The sequence below is a fragment of the Streptopelia decaocto genome (genome assembly GCF_964273445.1).
Source record: "Streptopelia decaocto genome assembly, chromosome: 6".
Classification (NCBI taxonomy): Eukaryota; Metazoa; Chordata; class Aves; order Columbiformes; family Columbidae; genus Streptopelia; species Streptopelia decaocto.
This window is the reverse complement of record NC_138660.1, coordinates 31,199,449-31,220,333: the sequence shown is the minus strand read 5'-3', so window position 1 is coordinate 31,220,333 and position 20,885 is coordinate 31,199,449. Positions and strand designations below refer to the sequence as shown.

Here is a 20,885-nt window from a genome sequence, read left to right as displayed (position 1 = left end):
GTTCTGCCTTCTGTTGCTGCTCTAAGGGAACTGAAGCAACCCACAACCTTCTCATACCCCAAAATGCAGGACACTTGAGAAACTGCATTTGCACTTTCCTCCTCCTGCCACAATCCATCTGTGGAAAAAATCAGACTTTGGTTTCTATGTCATTTTACTGTCACCACTCACAGGCACTTGATCACTAACAGAAAGAAAAAAAAAAAGTATATAATAAAAGATAAAAGCCACAACAGGAAAATTTACTGCTGAAAAGCAGCAGAGCAGGCAGAAGGCAGGGGGCAGATGTTGAATTTGCTCGCTTTGCAGTGGGGGGAAGAGGGGAAGAGGTTCCCATCTCCTGTTGGGATCCAGTGCCTGACAGCCCAGGCAATAGATGGAGAGCAGTTTTGGCACTGGTAGTGGATGGTTCAGGCAAGGGCTTCCAGGTGCTGATGAGGATTAGGGGATGCTCACATGCTCTGCTGTGCCAGCCCCGTTCCCAGAGGAAAAGCCCCCCCACAGAGCCATAGCGAGCGATGCCCCATCGCACCTCGCTGGCACCGCATCGGTCATGGCCTTAGACACAACACGCCAAGAAGAACGAAAGAGCCGGTAATAACTGGCATTGGATGGGAGCTTTGCAGCCCGGCTTGCCACACATCGCTCGCTTGCGCTGGCTTTTCTCAGCGCAAAACTGAAACAAACAGCTCATTAAGCACCAGTTGTATAAAGAAGGTTGCGAGAACAGAGCCCTGACCGGCCCCCCTCGCACTCCTGGCTGCCTACATCCCTCCTTAATGATGGACGGTCACCCTGGGACCGGCCCACCGCAGGACGGCTTTCTGACCCCGCCGTTTCTCAGACACAGCCTATTCACAGCCCAGCACTAGTAAGCAAAGCTTTGCTGCCAAGGCTGGCCTGCAGCCTCCGCTAATTTGGGCACTTTCACAACAACCCAACTATGCATGTTTGTAGTAAGAGTGGTTTCGGGGCAAACAGCACACCAAACGTGCCCAAAATACAGGCACTTGCAGCTCATCAGCCATCTGAACTGAGCCTTGCGAGGGTCTGAGCACAACGGATGCCCAGGCGAGGGTGAGCGGTGCCATGCACACACCAGGCCGTGCTGCGCGTTTGCAGCAGCGTCTGTCTGGGGCTGTGGGAGGAATTACCCAGTTGCAGGGGCTGGTCTGTACCCTGGAGGTGAGCTCAGCCCTGCCTGAGACAGCAGGTCAGAGTGGCAGCCACACCAAGACAGAAGAGTGACAGAGACAAGGGAGTGGGCTGCTGCATGGTGCTGGTTGGTACCTTTTCTTAATGCGCTCTGGGAACAGGGCGATGGGAGCATCCCTGTTTTCTCCCAAAAACAAGGGCCCCGCTACTGCTTTATTCAGGAAGATTTTCTTTGAAGCAACCCTTTGTGTCACCCTCTCGCTCAGCTGCGGCGACGCGTCTGCTTTGTCCTGCCAGCTCAGCCATGGAGTGTTTACAAGCCTCCCTCACCCTTCCAGGCTGTGGTTCAGCTCCATTGACACTGAAGGCAACAGACTCCTCTCTCGGTGTGTGATGAATCAATTACTTCCTCTGACACTCTATTACTATAGCCCTTACATCTCCAGATTGCAGATGAAAAGACAGGCTGAGAAGGGGGACAGGGAAGGGGAGAGGTCTCCTGAGGTCTCCCTTCAATTGAGTTGTTGGACATCTGAAGAAATCCCCATCTGCCATATTTAAAGACAGAGAGATGTTTTGCTCCTGAACGGCAGAAAAATCAAGAGGGTTTTCACAAAAGAAAACCTAAGAAATCAAATGGGTCAAAAAACTTCAACAAGATGCAGTGAACATAGATCAATGGTGAGTCAGTCCCCTCTGCTGATGGAGATCCCAGACCTTGTTCCTAACCCACGATTATCAGCCAAACATCAGCATTACCAAAGACACAAATGTGAAAGAGAGCCAGGCATTACACCTTCCCTTTTCCCTGCAAAATAACAATGTAAACGAAACCTCACACCAACACTCACACAAGAGGAAGGAAGCTGTGCACATGCCTCAAGCTCTCGTGCTGGCGGTGGGGGGGTCTTCCTCCTTGTTGGACATCCATCAACAACCCCAGCTCCGAGGGTTCCCTGGGGGTTTCTAATACACTGAGCACTTCCCGTGCAAACACCCTGCACACAGCAGGGCCTGGGCAGGCACGGGGCTGAGCGCAGGGGCTCTCCCCTGGGCCGCCGCAAAATAATGGGGTGCACCCTGCCCCACACCAACCACAACGCCGCCGGTACCTCTACAAGAAATTGTGTTTGGGGCAGACATAGCGCACACACAGAGCAGCTGCCTTGCCAGTTTTCTGTGGCATTTGTAATGGGACTAAGTATTTGGCACAGGATTTCTCCAGTCAGACCCCACTGCTTCAGGCTCTGCTTCTAGAAAGTTATTAAACACTAATATCTCCACGTCTGACTCAGTGCTGCTTTAAAACCATCACCATTCTACTGAACTGTGATTGCTCAGCAACCCTGTATGTAGACCCCAAGAATTCCTTGGGATTAAGGGGAAAAAAAAACCCCAACAAAATAAACCAATAAAACCCACCAGGTTACTCACTCTTTCTAATGATCTACTCATCTACTCGCTAAGCCAGCCTAAGGAGGGCTCTCTACGGTGTGTTTGAACTGATGTATCAAAGACAGTTGCTTAAAACATCCTAGCTGTGATTAGTGGACCATGACTGCTATTAACTTATAAGGAATTCCAGGATCACCAGACTGTGGTTTGCAACATATCATTACATTGCCATTCAAGGGTGGTGTGCAGCCGCTTGATTTAAAGAAAACTGAGAACTAGTCTCAGACTAAAAACCAACCTCCCCCAATTCTTTCAAATAAGCTCTGTGCTGAGCTCCGGCCAAAAGCAACAAGAAATTTCTTCTGTTTGCAGTCTGCTCTTTGCAGTCTGTTCTTTTTATTTCACATTCATATTTAATTGCAGAATTCACACCCAGCCAGAAAAGGCTGGGAATAAACCAATCCTCGTCTGCAGTGCTCTGACCTGCTCCTCTGTGATGCTGCTGCCTTTGGAGGGGAGTGTGCAATGCACTGTTGCTATCTAGACTGGGTTTTACACTTGCACACACCCAGGTCTTCTCTTCTTTATAGGGCGGGGAATTTAATGTAATTTGCTAAAGCAGGAACAGTAAATCAATAGCAGGAAAGGAGAAGAACCCAAATCTCACAACTCCGAGCCCTGATATTGCTGGTGAGTCTGCCACTCCCCTGTTACAGCCTGACAATAGGGATGATGTCCATTAAAAAGGCTGCGTGTAGCTCAGGCAAACAGTTGCTCATTAAAAGCCTAATCCAGTTCCTACAGCAATCAAGGTAAAACCTCCCGCTGCCTCTACTGGGCTTCGCGTCTGGTCCTTAACAAAAAAAAGGATGATTTTTAAAAATGTCATTCTGGCACTCTCCTTACCTTCGCTAAACCTTCTAACTCCTGCATCCAGACAGCAAACCTGTGACATGGCAGAGCACTGGTAACCCTGCTGTGTGATGCAAAAAAGCCACTAACCCTCCAGGCTCCACAGACCCACCTGTTTGGGATGAGCCTCTGTGAGTGGTGTCACCTGGTGTCACCCAGTGAGCAGGAGCACTGTTGCAGAGGCAGCCAAGGGCCTTGGACTCTGAGCTGAAATCATGAGCATCATCGGGCCATTTCAGTGGGACCGCTCTATCGTGGCGCTACGGTATCTGTGCTAAGCGGGGTCAGCAAAAACACAAGGGGCTTGCATTGCACGGTCAGAAAAGGCACATGTTTCCATCACTTTTAGCTGGATCCTGAACCCTGTCAGTGAGAAGTCACCACAGGTCCCGCTCCCTCCCACACTGGCCAGACAGGCTGAGAGTTCACCAACGCCTCCTCCTCCTTCTCCTCCTTGCTAGCAGGAAGGAGGGGGAGAGGTCTCTGTCTCTAATGCTATTGTTTCCAGTATCACCAGCTGGCCCCCAATTTGTCATCATGCCAACAGGAAACAAGGTGCAAAACCAGATCTGACTCCTACGCACGGGATATTGGTGAGCCGGCGGGACGCGGGAGACCCCAGGAGAGTTCCTCTGGGGCCATCACCTTCTGCAGAGCCTGGACTTGGCCTGTCCCCCCGGGGAGAGGCTCTGGAGCACAGGGAAGCAGAGCCATGGAGCCAGCTGAGCTGTCACAGCTCTGTGGATGGGCAGCAGAGATGTGAGTAACCTTGAGTTGTTAACTCATGTGCTGGTCTAACACCATCACAGCTAACCCATTCACTGATGTTTCATTTCAGAAAAATGACCTGGGCTTCTTGGGAATTATGAACCATAGGGCGGATGCTGGATGGAATTAAAAAACGGTAGAAGCTCATTTGAAGACAAGTTGAGCTGCAGTGTCATGTTACCCAGACTGAATTATTTCCTGTACGTTAGAAATGTTGCTTCTGGCTACCCATGCCACAAACGTATGAGCAAGCAAATGCCTTCCTTAACATCTCATCTTTGACTTCCCTTCTCTGCAAAGTTAAAGCTTGACTCCACCAGTGTTACAGGAGATGCAGTCACTTCCCCTCACATCCCAGCAAAGAACCCCCCCAAACCATTCTGCAGTGCTCCAAACACCTTCCTATATTCTAGGCATTTTACCAACCACAAGATGAACTGCATTGTTTCTAAAATGTTTACGAATAAGCTAATTATGCATACTTTTCAAAGCACTTACTAATTAGCTGTCCGTGATTGCTGCCTTGTCTACTCTTAACCTTCACTGATGAAGGACAGCTTCTTGCAATATTATGCTCTTGTTTGAAGGAGATGGTCAAGAGACCAAGGCTAAGTACCGCAGCTCCCCCCGCCACCTGAGTGAGGGACTTGGGCCAGCGTCTCTGCTGCTCTCTAGGAAGGACGCAGAGCTGGTCTGTTCCAGTGCCCAGCCTCCTGTGAGCACAGGAGATGGTCACGTTGCCACAAGAAGCCTTCACTGACCCTTTGTAGTGTGGCCCAGGAACAGCAGCGTGTCATTGCCCATGTCCCCTGTAAGAGGGGCGCTGAGCATGTGGGGGTCTTTCCTTGCCAAACCTTGGTCCCCTCTGCCCTTCAGGCTGGGAGAAGGGGCACCTCCTGCCATGGCTGCCCAGTACCCATGAAGATGCTGAACTTTTTTCAACTCTTGTGGCACCACGGTGGCACTTACGAGGTCACAGTGACAACCGCATACATGTCCTCATTTCACTGGTCCCAGTTCCCATTTCTGGAAACCCCCAGGTTTGACGTGGGGAGCCAAAGTCAGGAGGAAGAGCCTGACTGTGCAGCTCGGGGCTGTCTTTAATCTGCCATCTCTTGCCTGTTTTTAAAGCCCTGGGTCCCTGTCTCCAGCATTTGGCATGTGCCACCAGAGGGGGCTGCAAGCCACAGCACCAGGCCCCCAAATCCTCCCCAGGCAGGGATCCCACCCATCACAACCCAGTTGCAGCATGCATTGGAAAGGGCTACAGAAACCCCCCCGGGACAGTCTGATTATCAGTCGGGTTGTGCTTTGTTGTTGATTTTGTTTTGTTTTGTTTTTCAAACAACGTTCCTCTGGTGCAGATGTTACGACTCAGCTGAAAGGTCTTTTGCTCGCAGGGGGAGCACAAGCCCATCTGCCGCGGTCTGGAGGGAGCGCGCATCTGCCGTGTGTGCACAGCGATGGCCCGGCACTCAACAGCAGCTCTGCCCAGCCTGGCGGAACCATGCGGCAGAGTCAGCGGCCAACCTGGAGAGGGAGATTTTAACAGTCCGAAGAGAGGCACGAATGGAAAAGGTGGTTATAAATGCAGTGATTCACCCAGAGCTGAGGTTTCTGACTTGGATTTTCCAAGCAAGCAGCGCAGACAGAACAGTGAAATGGCAATAGGGAAGGAGCGGGCAGCTCAGCGACGTGACCACACAAGCCGGGGCATTGCCACCCCCGTTGCACACCTATTGCAAACGGTTCAGGTGGCTCCTGGGATCACAAATCAACCCTGGCATGCATAAGGCATTGCCGTGAGGGGGGGTGGACACATTTTGCCACAGCAGCAGCAGTGTGCTCTTTTCCACTGGCTGTCACTTCCCTCTCCAGAGAGCAGATACCCATGGCGTGGGGCCATAGTGCCCGAGCAACAGCTGCGCTCGCAGCATGGAGAGTAAGAAACGGTGAGCAGACAGGCTATTTATTACAGTTATTTCCGAATAGTTTGGCAGGTCTTTTATCAGAACGTCAAACTTCCCTCTTGGCTGTGACATTTGCACTGTGGCCCCACAGCTGCAGGACAGCATGGACAACAGCCCAGGTCCCATTCTCCAACAGGGATCCCTGCTGTGCTGCCACACAAGAGCCACAACTGCAGGAGGAGGCAAATTTTCTTAACCTGAAGTGCCTTTCAGAGTAAGATGCTTCCTCAGAGCACAGATGAAGAGAGGTAAATATGTTCTGGGGCTTCAATTACTCCAAATTACTCTTGGAGGGAGGGGAGGGCATTTACTTCTTAATGCAGCTGGACACAGCCAAATAATTAAAGCCCAGATGTGTCTCCAGAAAAACAATGGCAACAATCAGGACTGAGCAGCCACCCCTGGCTACCACCTGGGGATGGGGCAGCATCCCCGGCTGATGCTCCTGCCCTCCAGGCAGTGTCCGGCAGCCAGCCCTTGCTGCTTGTGTTCTGCAAGAGGTTCTTCCTCCAAACCTGAAAGCTCATGAAATTCATCCTTTCATATTGTAAATACATTTGACACTGTGCCTTCAAAAAGCAACTCATTTTGATTTCTTTTGATCTATGAAACACCTGTAACTAAAGCCAGAGACACTGTCCATCCTCTCTCTACAATTACAGATATCTGCAGTTTTCTCTGGAGGTATTCACATGGAATTATTATAAACACAGGACCTTTCCGGCCAGCTGCCAGGCCAGGGGAAATCACTGACCTTTCCGCAGAGGTCCCCAGAGTGCCAGGAATGGTACAAAACACAGGAGGAAACGCCTCCCGTCCCAAGGGGAAATCAAAAGCAGATACGAGGAAGGCCAGAAAGGACACAGTAAAACTAAGAAGACTTTTGCAGATATTTTTGTAGGTCTTAGAACGGGTTTTAGGAATGTAAATGTTATGCTTTATGAGGGAGAAACTTTAGCCTAATAAGGTAAAACAAGATGTAGAAGGAAGAAGCGACAGAGGAAGGGGTTACGGTGTTTAGCTCTGGCAGCTGGAAGCACAGAGCGGCCCTGCTCTGACAGCTGGCAACACCAGAGCAGGGGGAACCTTGTCTGCTCAGAGACAAAGTGCCACAAGGGGTTCATCAGCCTGTCACCTTCGTGCGAATGTGCTCTATATTAATGATTAGATGTCAAAAGAAGGGCTCTGCCCTGAGACTGTTTCTTCGATGCTGAACTCCTGTTCCTGTTAAGGTTCCTATCCACAGTTGCAATGAGGCCTTCGTTTCTTCATAAAATACCCTCTAACGCTCAGATGAGATTTATTTACTAGATAGTCACCTATTCACACTGCTTAATGCCTGAGCATTACACAGTGTTAATACCTGTGTCCTTCTGGTAGGTCACTTACAAAAAAATAAATCCTCCTCCTGTCTTCACCTGTTTGGTTTTCCCTTTTATCAACCACTGTCCATGAAGTTCTTTCACACTTATTCCTTTGCAGGCTGAGCTTCTCTCCCAGCTCACACCTGTGGGCAGCAGAAGCCCAAGTACCCTGTGGATGAACCCTGTTTCTCTTGCACACAAGTGCCAGCTGCAGGGATACAGGTGCAGGCAAACTTCACTTTCAGGAGAGGTTTGATGTTAATACCTGGTTTCTAGAGAGCAACGTTGCCGCAGGAGCTGAACTGAATCAGAGACCCTGACAAACACTCCACCATTCATGTCCCACACAGGGGACCAAACGCCTCCAACTCAAACCTTTCTGCTTTAACGAAAGGCTCCCTGCGTTCACGTACACACAGAAAGGGAAAGGGCGAGACCACGCAGCAGCCGCTCAGAAGATCTGCCGTGATAAGGTAGAAAGCAGCAAGGGGACAACACCTCCAGCGCCCAGGTAGCCCCTCCAGCACACACCACCTACAGCTCGGGACCAGGTGCTGCTCTCTCACGGGCAGCAAAACATAGCAGAGGTTGTCCAGGGTGCTCAGAGCCAAAACTGACAGCTTCCTACACATGGAGGAAAAAGCCAGGTTGCCCATGGGAGTTTCTGGCTCTCTGACCAACCTGGCGTTGCTTACCCAAGACCGTGGAGAGGCAGAAGCTGGAGTCCCTCCTGCCCAGCACACAACATTCCCAGTACATGTTGCACACTCCACACACTGCAAATATAGGCCTATAAAGCTTTTATTATGGTGAATTTGGGGCAACCGCATTAGCTATGAGAAGGCCGTACAATTCAGCTTGTACAAGCAATAACAAAATCTGATAACACCATCATTCTCGCATGCACTGCCAAGGCATTGTTGTGTTCATCTGTGCCCGCATCAGACTCCTGCAAAGTGCTGAATGCCTTGCACACATAGTGACTTCAGGGAGAGTTCATGGTGCTCAAAGCCTTATTAGCCCAGGCTTTATCTGTAGGGGGTGATGAGATGCCTAGTGACATCAGTCAGCACACCTGCATTACAGTTTTAGAGAAGCCACGCTGATTTACAGTAGCTAAGAACCCAGCTCTACGCTTCATAACCTTCAGTCCCTCATCAAACCCATGCTGAATTCTTTGTTCTCCACAGGACTGATCCTACAGTCCCATAAATGCTTCCCTTGTCCCTCTGTCCTTCATGCAAAGAGTTCCCCTCTCCATATATAACCCCCTTTTAATCAACAGGACCAGTGTGTCTGGCAAGACTGCTGTGTCAGGCCCATTTTAGGAGACCCCAAGCTCCTAAACAGCTCAGGTATCCCTGTAGCTGCCTGTGGATTCCAGATTAAATTCACAGGTTTATATGTCTGCTGAGACCATGTTATTAACTCAGCCTTTTATAGTGCCCTTTGATGCCGTTAATTATTCTTTACTAGCTGTTAATTGTTTTCCCCGGACATCTAGTTTCCAAGTCCCTTCTTAGAAGAAAAGAGAAAAAAGGCAAACAGAACCAAACCCTCAGTTTACAAAATGTAGCAGAATAAGCACTGTGGAGAGTCAGATCCAGCCCAAACAGCCTGGGTCTCCAGCCCCAGGGCTGGCTCTCTGTGCCATACCTCTGCCTAGTTACATGCCAGGAAATTGCTCTGCTCTCCCAACACGGCTTAAAAGGACACTGAGGCCACTTCAACACTGAGAAAAACAAGCTGCCTTGTAACCAAAGTCAAACTCGGGTTGAAAACCTGTTAGCTTTTGCTTTCAGGTGATTTTGGGCTGAGTTAAGAACCACCAGTTCAATGCAGAGTAGGCTCATCCTATGTACCCAAAGCAGCATCTTATAACCACACAGTTGGTAGAGCCACACTTGCCACCAAAAGGCAATGAGATGAAGCGCTATGGGGGCTCAGGACGATGCTTGTATTCACGTACAAGGAAACATGAGGCCCATACTGCTAGGCAAAGTAGGAAGAGGAGGTGACTGTATTAGAGAGGAAGAGGAAGGCTCTTACTTGCAGTCGTGCTTTTCGATTTCAAAGTGAGGGTTGAAGTTGAGGATGATCTTCTGGTTGGCTTCAGGGGCGTAGATGACCCACTCGCAGTTCTGGTGGGAGGGGTAGTCATTGGGGTACCCCGGGGAGGTGATGTACCCGGCATCCTTGGAGTTCAGGCGGCCCCCACACGGCTGAGCTGCAGAGACACAGAGGGGAACAAGGCATTGAAACGGGTTCTGGGCATTGCTGCGCACAGCCGGCCCCTCCGGGCCACTGCCAGGGGAGGTCTGATAAAGGCCATTCTCCAGGCCACTGACATCTGTTCAGTACTCTGATATTTCATATTAACCTCTGGGCAAGGACAATTATTCTACACAACAAACGTCTTTTCCCCCCTCCACCTCCTGCCACACTTACATACCACATTTCACACAGACCAGAAAAGAGAAATAAATGCTCTTGCCGAGGCAATTACAGAGCCATAAAGCAAGAGACAGATTGATATCAGATCATCTGGAGCCACCTTGTTTTATCTCTTCTTTTGCCTCCTTTACAAGCTGCTCTGTGGCAGCCTCGGGAGACGCCAAAATTTCAACTTGTATGACCCTTGATACAGCTGCAGAAGCACAGAAAAGTTTGCCATTCCCAAGGAGGGAAACTGAGGCACGGCGAGGCTGATGGTGAGCCCAGTCTCACCCACTCGGCCAGTGGCAAAGCTGGGGACAGTGTCCCCAGGACAGCCCTTCTCTGGCTGTGCTCTCCCTCCCCAACCCGCCTGCCCCACCGCCCCATCTGATCCCAAACCCTCTCAAGCTAAGGCTTGGAACTGCAGACGGGGATAATCAGCGGTGGTGGTTTTGTGGGGCTAACCCGCAAAGGGCTGGCAGCAGCTGCGTGGTGAGCGGAGGAAGCACTCTCAGCTCCGGGTTAGAGCAGGCCCTGGAGGGTGATTTCATCTTCAAAAAAAACATTTAATCTCATGAACGCTGCAAATCAGATTTATTATTGCATTACTTGCTGGGAGGAAAATCTGCATCACAGGGTCAATTGATAATGCGCTACAAACCCCAGCAAAGTCCCTTTCTCCACAGCGCTTCTATTGTGTCCCTCTGTCTGTCCCCCTCCCCTGCCACCACCACAGCTGCCCCCAGAAGACATCATTGACTCCTCACACACAGCAAAACAGCCAAAACCCAGCCATAGGGTCCATCAGGTCCCAGGGGCATCCCCTGCTAGGCTGTCACAAGTCTGCTGGCTCTCGGTGGGACACGCTGCCCTCCCCTCGCCAGCAGCAGGAGCCAGGCGGGACCCCTGGGCACCAATGCTTCCTGGAAAAAACACTTTGAATAAACAACCTGCTGCCTGCACGCTGCCCGCAGAAAACGCACGTGCCTTGTACGGGACAAGAGCAACAGCAGGGCCCGTCGTGGCGGAGCGAGGCTTCCTTCGCCGTGAAAAAGCACTGTCTCAGTTTCCCCCGTATTTTTCATGGCCTCTAAAGTATTCATTCTTCAAAATAACTTTCCTCTCACACACCCAAAGGCATCTCTGCAGCCTTCCCTTTCTTCTTAAAATAATCCTGTAAGTATCCTGAAAAATACGAGTGGAAAAATCGCAACGCCGCCACAGAAGAGCTGAGAATACCAAAAAACATCTGGTTTTGTTCCATAGGAGAGCTTGCTCAACACACAAACATTTACAAACCTACGTTCTTGCACAAATCTCTCAGCAAGGCATATTTGCCCACACACGTGTCGATGTGGGTTTTGGAGGAGAGAGAGAAAGAAAGAGACATTCACGTGGAAGGAAGAAATTCACCGACTTGTTGACATCAATGTACAAATAGACGTGTAATTCACACTTCACTCATGTACACACTTTCACACCTTCTCATAAAAATTCACACCTCGTTTGCACACATGTCCACCCCCTCCAGCAAAGAGAAATATTCAAGCTGCAGATTATTTTTCTTGGAAAGGGCAAAGTCTCGAAGCAATGAAAATACAGTCAATCCTTCCACACCTCGTCATTCCCTCCCTGTCTCTCCAGCTTTCACACACATGCTACCCGCTAGGCTGATACCACCAACATCACCCACCACTCAGAAGTTGCTAGCCCCTTACTCACACCAGACACTACGAATACTCTGTGAGCCATTGCAACTCAACCAGTTGGAGGGGAACTGCGATGTGAACAGAGGTGTTAGGCTCCAGCTTGCTCCAGCTCTTCTCTGACAAATGAACTTGGGAGCACGAACCGAGCTTTACCCTGATCTTAAAACTTCTCCCTTGCCCTGCGAGGCCATTGAGACAGAGCTAAGGGAATCCTCGGGCTTGACCCTGATTTCAGGTGAGGACAGCCTGCTTCAGTTCTCTGCGGTTGTGGTCTCTGGAGCAAAATTGGACATGCAGGCAAAACCCCTGAGCAGCCAGGAGCACCAGCCACATCCCTCTGGTGTCCAGATACCACCAGGAAATCTTCCCTATCTTTCTGCAGCAGAGGAAGTCTTCCACCTGTAGGAAACCTTATCTGCGTCCCTCAGAGGAACAGATTTTGTCCTCTCATTCTTTCCTCCCCAAGAAGGTCAAGAGAAATGAAGGGGGCTACTTCTGTACGGTGCTGCCTTGTCCATGCACAGCACCGGGCCACATGGTGGGCAAGAGCATAGCAGGGAAATAGGGGTTTCTTAGAGTTATCTGAAGCAGCAAAAGGACTTTAATATCTTTGTAATTGTTCTGTCGGGCTTTTTCTTTATCGATTCACTGGTACCTAGCAGATAAACTTCTGCAACAACAACAAAAATCTATCACTGTGCCCACTGACAGGCAAAGTGTTTGCTTCAGCAGACATGCCAAGCACTGGCTTTCTGTATAAAATCAGGCATGTTTTGTACACAGTAGGGGGTCAAGCTGCTACATTAATGTGTCCTTTCAAACTGATGCATTGAATTTTTTAAAAAAATAAAAAAGGTGAGTGGCATGGCTACTGCATAGGCTGCATGCTTTGGAAGCAAGACGTGCTTCGCAGCCAATGGGCTCTGGCAGCTTTTGCCAGCCCTGAATTCACTTAATAAAATGAAAATTAAATTCTGAAGTATAAGCCAAGTCTGCCAGGTGTGTGGGACATCCCGTTGCTCAGTAAGCAAAACGCAGGCATCGCAAGCAAACTGCTGGGGCCTCTGCCAGCCTGCACGGTGCAGGGGCCAGCGGAGCGGGTGCCCATGGCCAGGACACGGGAGAGCAGCCCGGCTTCTCAGCGGAGGCTACGGAGGTCGGCAGTGTTGGAGCACGATGGGAAATCGCCAGATTCCCATGGAGATGGGTCTCAGCAGCTGAGCTCCTCACCCTTTGCAAGGGGCAGAGTCCGTTTTCCCCGCCCTGACCTGCTGGAGACATCCAGGCTGATGAAGCCTCCCTCCCTCAGGCTGCAATGAGCAGTCATCCCTTGGGGAGGGCCTGAAAATAACAGCCAGCCGGGAACCTCACCCACACTTGGGGTTTTTCAGCTCTGCAGCTCATCAGCACATGCTGAAGCCTTCAGCTGGGAGCACAGCATTCTCCTACTTGAATTTCCTGCCGATTAAACCCCTCTGGATTTCCCTCACCCCAGGGGAGCAGGGCTCGCTGTTATTGTTGGATCTTCAACACAGAAACTAAAGCCAACTCTGCCTGTAACAAAAATAATCATCACCAGAGAGGCCCGTTTCACAACAAACACACATACTACAGCCTCTCAGCGCTTGTAGCATGGGCAGAAAACGATCGTGTGTTTTGGTCTGCTGGGTTCAGTTTACTTTGGGGATGTAATTCAGGGATGTATACAAAAATCTAAGGCATTCTCTTCACACAACCCACTGCTCTCGGTGCTGCTGAGCTTGGCACATGCCCTTGTACAGTAAACCCTGTGCTTCAGTCCCGTTAGAGTCAAACAGCTCTCCAAGAAGCAAAGTTTTTCAAGGTCCACGTGCATCCAAGCACTTTGTCAAACACAGGTATGGAGGGGACAAACAGATCTCTTGTGCTGAGCATTCATCACCATTAACATTCATCCTGACTTATTCCCTGGGCTCTCATGGATGGGCTCTCATCCCAAACCGTATGGCAGGAACACAAATGTGAACCCTTGGATTTAACTGATACAGCTTAGCCACTGGCCGAGGAGAGAGACATAGTGCAGAGGAAGCTAATAAGATTAGATATTTTATCCCCAGTAGCACAGATCATTTTAGCAGAAGCATGTTTGCTTTGGATTGCAAGATAAAACTTCAAAGGCTTCCTGAGCAAATTAATGGACAAACACACCCAAACAACACAAAGCACTTAACAGGCACATTTCACCCCTGAGTGGTACCCGCACGCTCATCTTGGGATTTTACACAACCAGGGAAAGCCCCCTGAACATTTCAAGGGCCTTTACCAGTTTAACTAAAATTTGACTTAAAAATAGAGGTATAGCAAAGCAGAATTTAAAGCCTGCTTTTGCGATCTGAACTAGGATTTTGTTTGATTCAAAGTGTCATGAGACAGGCTCATAAAAACACTGCCTGGGCTTAAGCAAGAAAGGAACGCGCCAATCCATCAGCTGAGGAATGCAGCCGTTTGACCACTTCCTAAGGCAACTGGGGAGGGATGCAATATATTCACTTTATAGTGCTGGACAGCAGTGAGAGGGGAATGCCGGGAAGCTCAGCAAATGGAACATTTGAGCTGTGAGCCTTTGCAAAAAGAGATCGTTTTAAATTATTTTTAAATAAGAAGGGAGTCTTGGAGGAGGAAGAGAGAGGAGAGGATTTGGAGACTTCTGATACTTGCACTTTCTTTGCCATGGTAATGCACAGAAGAATTAAGTGAAAACCTGAAATAGAGACCTGCTCAAGCCTCACTGCAGAAAATGAGAGGGCTAATTCCTGCATGCAAATCCAGGTAATTTGCTTTGAAACCACTGGAGCTCAGCTGATTTCCACCCTTGCAGTTCTGGATAGCCATCTTCCAGGGGCTGGCATCACTTTGTACCACTTGACTCAAATGTACCACCTTGACATTTAAATGTTGGGGTTTTGGTGGTTCTACCCCCTCCCAACTTGTATAATTTATGAGATTTTATATCCTCATTTTACATGGTGCCACCTCCACTAACTTTGTTATTTGTCATCTTATACCACAGGCAAATGTAATTCCAATAGGAGCAACTGGCTTTTTATAGATATGCGTGTACACAATTCTCCCGGCTTGCCTGCAAATGTAATCGGTAGGTCTGGGATTACAACCCCTGGCTACTCCGGTAATTATTTGAGAGACTGTGCGAGCGCGCGTGTGCACGTGCGAGGGAGGGGGATAATTGTGTATTGAACTCGCAGGAATCACACCTGCTTCTCCTGCCTCTGTGTTAGGCTCCCGAGGGTTTGAAGTCTCGCAGAAACACTCTGCCATCTCCCAGGAATAGGTGGCAGCTTCAGGAGACCTCCAAGCTGCAGATCGGGCGGTTTCGGAGGAAACCTCCCCGGTGCTGCAGCCAGGGAAACAGAGACTCAGGGAAGCTTGGAGGCTCAGAGCAGAGGCAGAAATAAAGCAGAGGCTTCCTGCATGACAGCCTGCTGCCCTACCTATAGACTACACTGGGGATGAAACAATTTGCTGTAACACCCCCATGAATGCTATCAGTAACAGGCTGGTTTGAGGGCCATGGAGAAAAAGCAAGAGATATTTCTAACTCCACACATTAAAGAAAGAGCCATGGATTCACCTAGGATTCCTCTCTAAAGAGCTTCAGGCTTGTTGAAAGGTGTTCAATGCCTCTGAAATACTAATTAGCATTGTTATTATGACAATTCCAAGAAGAAAAAAAAAAAAGCCTATCTCATCTCTCATCTCTCCCTGCACCCTCCCAGCTTTCTCACACCTTTTGAGCCCATCTGTCAGGGTCCTCTGAAACAGAATCCTGCCTTTCCCCACTGGGCAATGGCATTTACTGCTGCCTCTTCCCAAAGCGGCTGGCAGAGCGTCTCCGAATCCCACAACACCCCCGGCTCCGGAGGAGGATGCAGGAGCGTGTGCGCGGCAGGCAGCAAGGTGGTGAGCACTGCAGGTGCTCAGTGTGTAGGAGAAAAGGTAAAGGTTTGTGTGCTTGTGACGAGAGATGAGGAGTCAGGGAGAGAGTAAGCGTGCGCGTATGTGGCTACATACACGAGGTGCTGGGGATTTCCTCCCTCCTCTCCCCACAGGCATCCCCTAAAACAGAGTCCAAAGGAGCCCTTCAACAAAACGTAAGCAGAGTGAAAGGACAATGTCCTTTAGGCTTCACTGTCTTCCTAGGAGGGATGTAGAGAAAGGCAGGCATCCAAGCCCCACACAGACAGCACTTCACAGCCAGGGGTGACCCACCACAAGCTGGGGCAGATGCCTGGCCTTTGTCTCAAATGCACGGGGAGAAACCAGGGCAGGTTTCAAAGACCCAGAGCCCAGCACTTCATCTCTGGGGCCCATTTTCTTTGACCCATCAAGTATGAAGAGAGGGGGAGAAGCATTCAGCCAGAAAGTCTCTGCAGCCATCCATCCCTGTGGGTATCACTCAGAGCTATTCTGCATGTCAGCTCACAGCTCATACCCCTTTCCCCAACCCGTTTGGGAAGCGGCCGCCTCACCAAGGCTGCGGTTGGGGCCCCATCCCCCCAGCATCACCCTGGCTGTCCTTCTGCACGCGATCCACGGGCATCACTTGCACACATAAAGGGTTACAGAGCCGAGTTGTGATTTCGAGTGTTTGGCCCCATGCCTGCCGACCTCGTGCTGACAAACCTCTCCTCCGTGTCTGCGCTTGTGTCTTTTAACTGCGCAGGCATCAAGCCTGGCTCAGGATTCGGCCTTCTGAGATTGTGATTTGGCTCAGGCAGGGAGAGGCTGACCCTTTGATTCCGAGTATGATTAAAACCATGCTACTGTAGCGCTAAGCCGTGTGCAACACTGCTAGCAACAGCCCTGATTTATGTTGTTGCTAGTATTGCAGTTTCCACCAGGGTGTAGACAGGGATTTCGAAAATAGCCCTGCTACCTTTTTGTCTGTGTGTGGATTATAATTAGAAATGTGTCAAAGGGCTGGTGCAGATGGAGGGTAGAACTGGAAATGCTCACAGCCCGCTTCTGCCCGCACCATCAGCCCCAGCGTGGGTGTGTGCAGGCACATCAGCCCTCCACACTTCCCGGATCAGACAACTGTATTCCCAACACCCCATAGGGACACGGTGGCGGTGACTTCACCGCACAATGGAGAGCAAGTTTAGCAGCTTCCAGTTTGCTCTCAGGCTGCTGCAATCTGCCCCCACCGTTGCAGCTAAACACCCACTTTTTCAATTTCAGAGAGGATCACGGGTCTCTGATATAGACGATTTATTTTTCCTAGCGCAGCTGGTCTGTCAGAGGTCATATAATTTGGCAGCAATCCCAGTGCTTAAAAATTAATTTTTCCTTATTAATACAACAGGGGGTCCCACAGGATAAGATCCCAGCCTTATCTGAACCTGACAGCTTCCTAAACCCCGCGAAGGATGCTTTCTCCTCTCCGGCTATCTGTGATACAAGGCCACCATGTCCTGTAGCCTGGTAGCACGGGAGGTTTCTGCTAGGAAACCAACGCACCCGCCTGCCCAGCACAGCCCGCTGCTGGGACGCAGAGCACTGCCTTCTCCAGCCCAGCAAAGCACATTGCTTTCCCATTTTAACCTTCTCAGCCACGCACGAGGTACCAAATACAGAGTAAATACTGGGAAGGGGGCCGGCGGAGAGAAGGAACAGGGCAGGGAGATGGGAAGCGCCTCCAGAGCCCCCTGGTATCCGTATGCCTGCCTGTCTCTCCGGACACCACACACCACGATTTTTCTGTGGCAAGAAAGTTAGGAAAACAAAATGCAGCATCCTAACCTGGGTCAGAGCCCCCCACTGAGCTTGGATCAGTCATTCTCAGAGATGCTCCTGACAACTGTCTGGTTCCTAGGCTAAAAAAGCTTTTGTTCCCAGTAAGAGATGAGTTAACAGCACAACGGGCAAAAGGCATTACACTCAACCCTTGCGTGGGTGTGTGTGTTCGTGTTTGTATGTGTGCAGCGTGTGCCTGCTTGGCAGCAATTTGTTTTGGTCCCACTCCCCACCTTGCTACATCTCCCAAGTCATTACTAAAAATACTAGCTTTTAAGCAAACTATTTGGAGGGCTTCGAGAGTGAGCTTTGCTCGGAGATGCATAAACATCATCTGAACAGCTCAGTACTTGGGTCACTCAAATCTGTTACTTTCTTACTTGATTGCTTTTTACGGGAAGATGAAAAACACACAGTCATCCAGCCTTCAGATTTATCTTCCAGGGTCTCCCACCCACTCCCCTCCATGGTTATCTCAGGGTTTGCTTGGCTACATACAAATTGGCAGCTGCGTTGTTTATCTCTTACTGTAGAAATATTGCACAAGCACTTTTTCCATGTGTATTATCATATTATTGTCTATTAAATACATCTCCCCTCTCTACTAACCTCCCTTAGGGAACCTTAAGAGGGACTTTCATAACAGGGGAAGGCTTTCAGATACACCAGACTGAAACATAAATCCATCTACCTCTGGCATGTTTTTTCTTACTAGGCTGGCTAATTTACTGGAGCTGACCATAGCCTGATCGGGCTTCACATCCCATTACCCCATACCTTTAGTCGCTGGGCTAGCTATAAAGTCATTTGCCCGAGTTTGCAGCACAACAACGTCTCAGCAAACAGCTGCTGGTGTCAGCCGCAGGGAGAAACTTCCTTGCTGGATCCAACACCATGTGATGCTCCGCTTAGCCGGGAAAACCCCACGTTCAAATAAACATTTCTTACGGTGACTGAACGGCCTCGGAGACACCAGTTGGCTCATAAACCCCTTCCCAGCTAAAACTCTGGACCCCAAGCCCACTCAAGGGGGGAAGGAGGGAGCCACAAAGGCACGGGCAGCCGGAGGGATCGCAGCCCTGGCCAGCGCACCCTCAGGTTACAGCCCAAAATGCCTCTCCACAACACCCACTCGAGGAGATGAGACACTGCATCCGCATCAGGGACCATCTGAAAAGACTGTTGCACTCGGCAGGACTTTGCCCTTTCTCCTCTCCCCATCGAGTGCTTACTCATTTGTTTTCCTATTCGAACAAAAGATGGGATTTTTTTCTTTATAATCATAAGGAAGGAGGCGATGCCCACCGGCAACTGAATGTACATAGAGCATGTTTGCTGGGAACATGCATGCTTCACTGCTGCAAAAAAGATGGACTTTCTCAGGCGGCAGAGACTCTCCCACTTCCCTTTCTAAGGGGAGCTGGTGGCCATGCGGCTCCGGGGCAGGGGGAACGGCAGGGACCGATGCACGCACATCACGCCTTGCCACCTAATGCTGCCTGGGCCAGCCCGTGGCTCAGGACCCTCTGTCCCCATGAGACATGTCCCCAGGCCCGACTAATGGGAGGGAAACCCCCGGCTCAGCAGCTGCTGGCTTGGCACCACCGTCCTGCTGGGGAGCTCCTGACCGCAAAAGGAGCCCCAAGAGAGCGGTGACGGCTGGGTGAGGTATATCCTTTTCCTCCAGTGACTGCTTCAGGTGGGGACCCTGCTGTCCCCATGAGACAGGCCAGTGGCTGGGGAGCACAGGGCCCAGCCTCAGCCCACCCTTGCCCCTCTCCTGTCCCCAAGCCGAAGCCATGCCAGCACCCAGCGCCTCCGGACAGCCCAGCCTAGTTCTTAAGCAAAGACCAGTAAAACACACTCGCACCCCAAAACCTGCGAGTTCTCCCGGGACGCCCCGGCGCGTACCGTGGGCTTTCCCGGAGGGTGTCTCCAACATGCGGGTGCTGCCGCCCGCCTCGCCAGCTCCCAGCGGCGCCCTGCACGGCTGCCCGCTCCCCGCCAGAGGATGTTCATTGCCCACCGAAAGTTTCCCGAGGTTGCAACCGGGCAAGGAGCCGCGGGCATCCGGAGACGGGTGCCCAGGATGCGGCTGGTCCCTACCCTTCACCGTGCCCCCATCAAAAACCGGCACGCAACTTTCCAACGCGGCTCCGTCCTCTCGCCCCTTCACGCCGGGCGATGGGAGCTGCGCGGCTACACCCGCTTTGCCGGGGGGCTGCGCCATCCCCGCCCCGCCACACGCACGAACCCCCCCAGATCCCGTAATGCGAAAGCTGCGCGGTGCCGCCGATCCCTCTTTTATTCCCTACGCGATGCCCGAGGCCGGGCAAAGCCCCAGTGCGTGCGCCCGGGCACCCCAAAGTTGGGCAGGCGGGAAGGGCTCCTCCGCCCCGGGGAACGCCTTACCTGTCTCCGCCGTGCCTCCGGAGCCGGGCAAGCACAGCCCTAAAAATCCCCACGCGAGAAGAAACGTATCCATCCTTAGGAAGAAATTTTAAAAAGCAAAAAAAAAACAACCACCCGCGGCTGCGGGGCCGGGCTTCGCCCCGCGTGGGCGCCCCACTCGCGAGCGGCTCCGGCGGGGCTCAGCGGGGGGCAGCGGCCTCCCCCGGGCCGGGGCTGCGGGGCGGGCGGAGCGCCTCTCCCCTAGGGCGACCCGCGGGGCCAGCGCCTCGGCATCCCCCGGGGCGCGGCGGTGGCGGTGCGGGCTGGGGCGCCGTCTGCGCGTCCTCTCCCTCCCCGCCGGCGCCTCGCAGCCTTTTCAGGCAGGGCGGCATGTGGCTGTCAGCGCCGAGCGCCGGCACCGCCCCCCGCCCGCGCACCGCCCCCTCGGGGCGCCCGCGCACCGCCCCGCCCGCAGCCGCGGAAATCACGGGGGCTCCCGCAGCGCCGAGCGGCTCCGCGGGTGCGGAGGGCCGGGTGCATCCCCGCCGTGCCGCGGTTGCCCCTTCCCCGAGCGCTCCCGGCATCGCGGCGCAGGCAAGAATCGTAAAACTCGATGGAAATAATTGCCGGAGAGCAGGGCTGTGCGAAGGGAGACACCCAGAAATTGTCAGATGGGGGAGCATCAGGACAAGGATTGTCCCTGCTCCTGGGCTGCCGCCGAGAGCCAGGAGCCGCCGTGGCACGGTCGAGCGCGGAGCACACGCTCCCTCCTTCTGACACCCGCCTGGAGCTGCAAAGGCTGCTTGAAGGGACAAACGCAAAACCTCGCCGGGACAGCACCGCAACTGGCTTCCAGTCTACCAACCGTTTTTATCTCCAAGATGCTCTTTAAAAACACAAGAGAGCAGCGTTCACATAGTCACCTTAAGAGTGCTCAGAAAGTTTGTTTGCCTGTGCCCCCGAAAAGGTGAGGAGCCCCTGCCTGGCTTGGA

At 51.6% G+C, this 20,885-nt stretch overlaps 1 protein-coding gene across 6 annotated transcripts in view; it reads right to left on the bottom strand.

The window, feature by feature from the left end:
• The window catches only part of NRP2 (neuropilin 2), an 82,270-nt gene extending 62,005 nt beyond the window's left edge, over window positions 1-20,265 (bottom strand). For all 6 annotated transcript variants that reach the window (XM_082055184.1, XM_082055186.1, XM_082055185.1 and 3 more), the window contains exons 1-2: window positions 19,915-20,265; window positions 9,614-9,791 (exon numbers count right to left, since the gene is read on the bottom strand). In XM_082055184.1, coding sequence (XP_081911310.1) covers window positions 9,614-9,791; window positions 19,915-19,987 — 251 coding nt within the window. In that variant the 5' untranslated portion in view covers window positions 19,988-20,265. The remainder of the gene's footprint in view (window positions 1-9,613; window positions 9,792-19,914) is intronic.
• Between the last annotated feature and the right edge of the window lie 620 nt (window positions 20,266-20,885).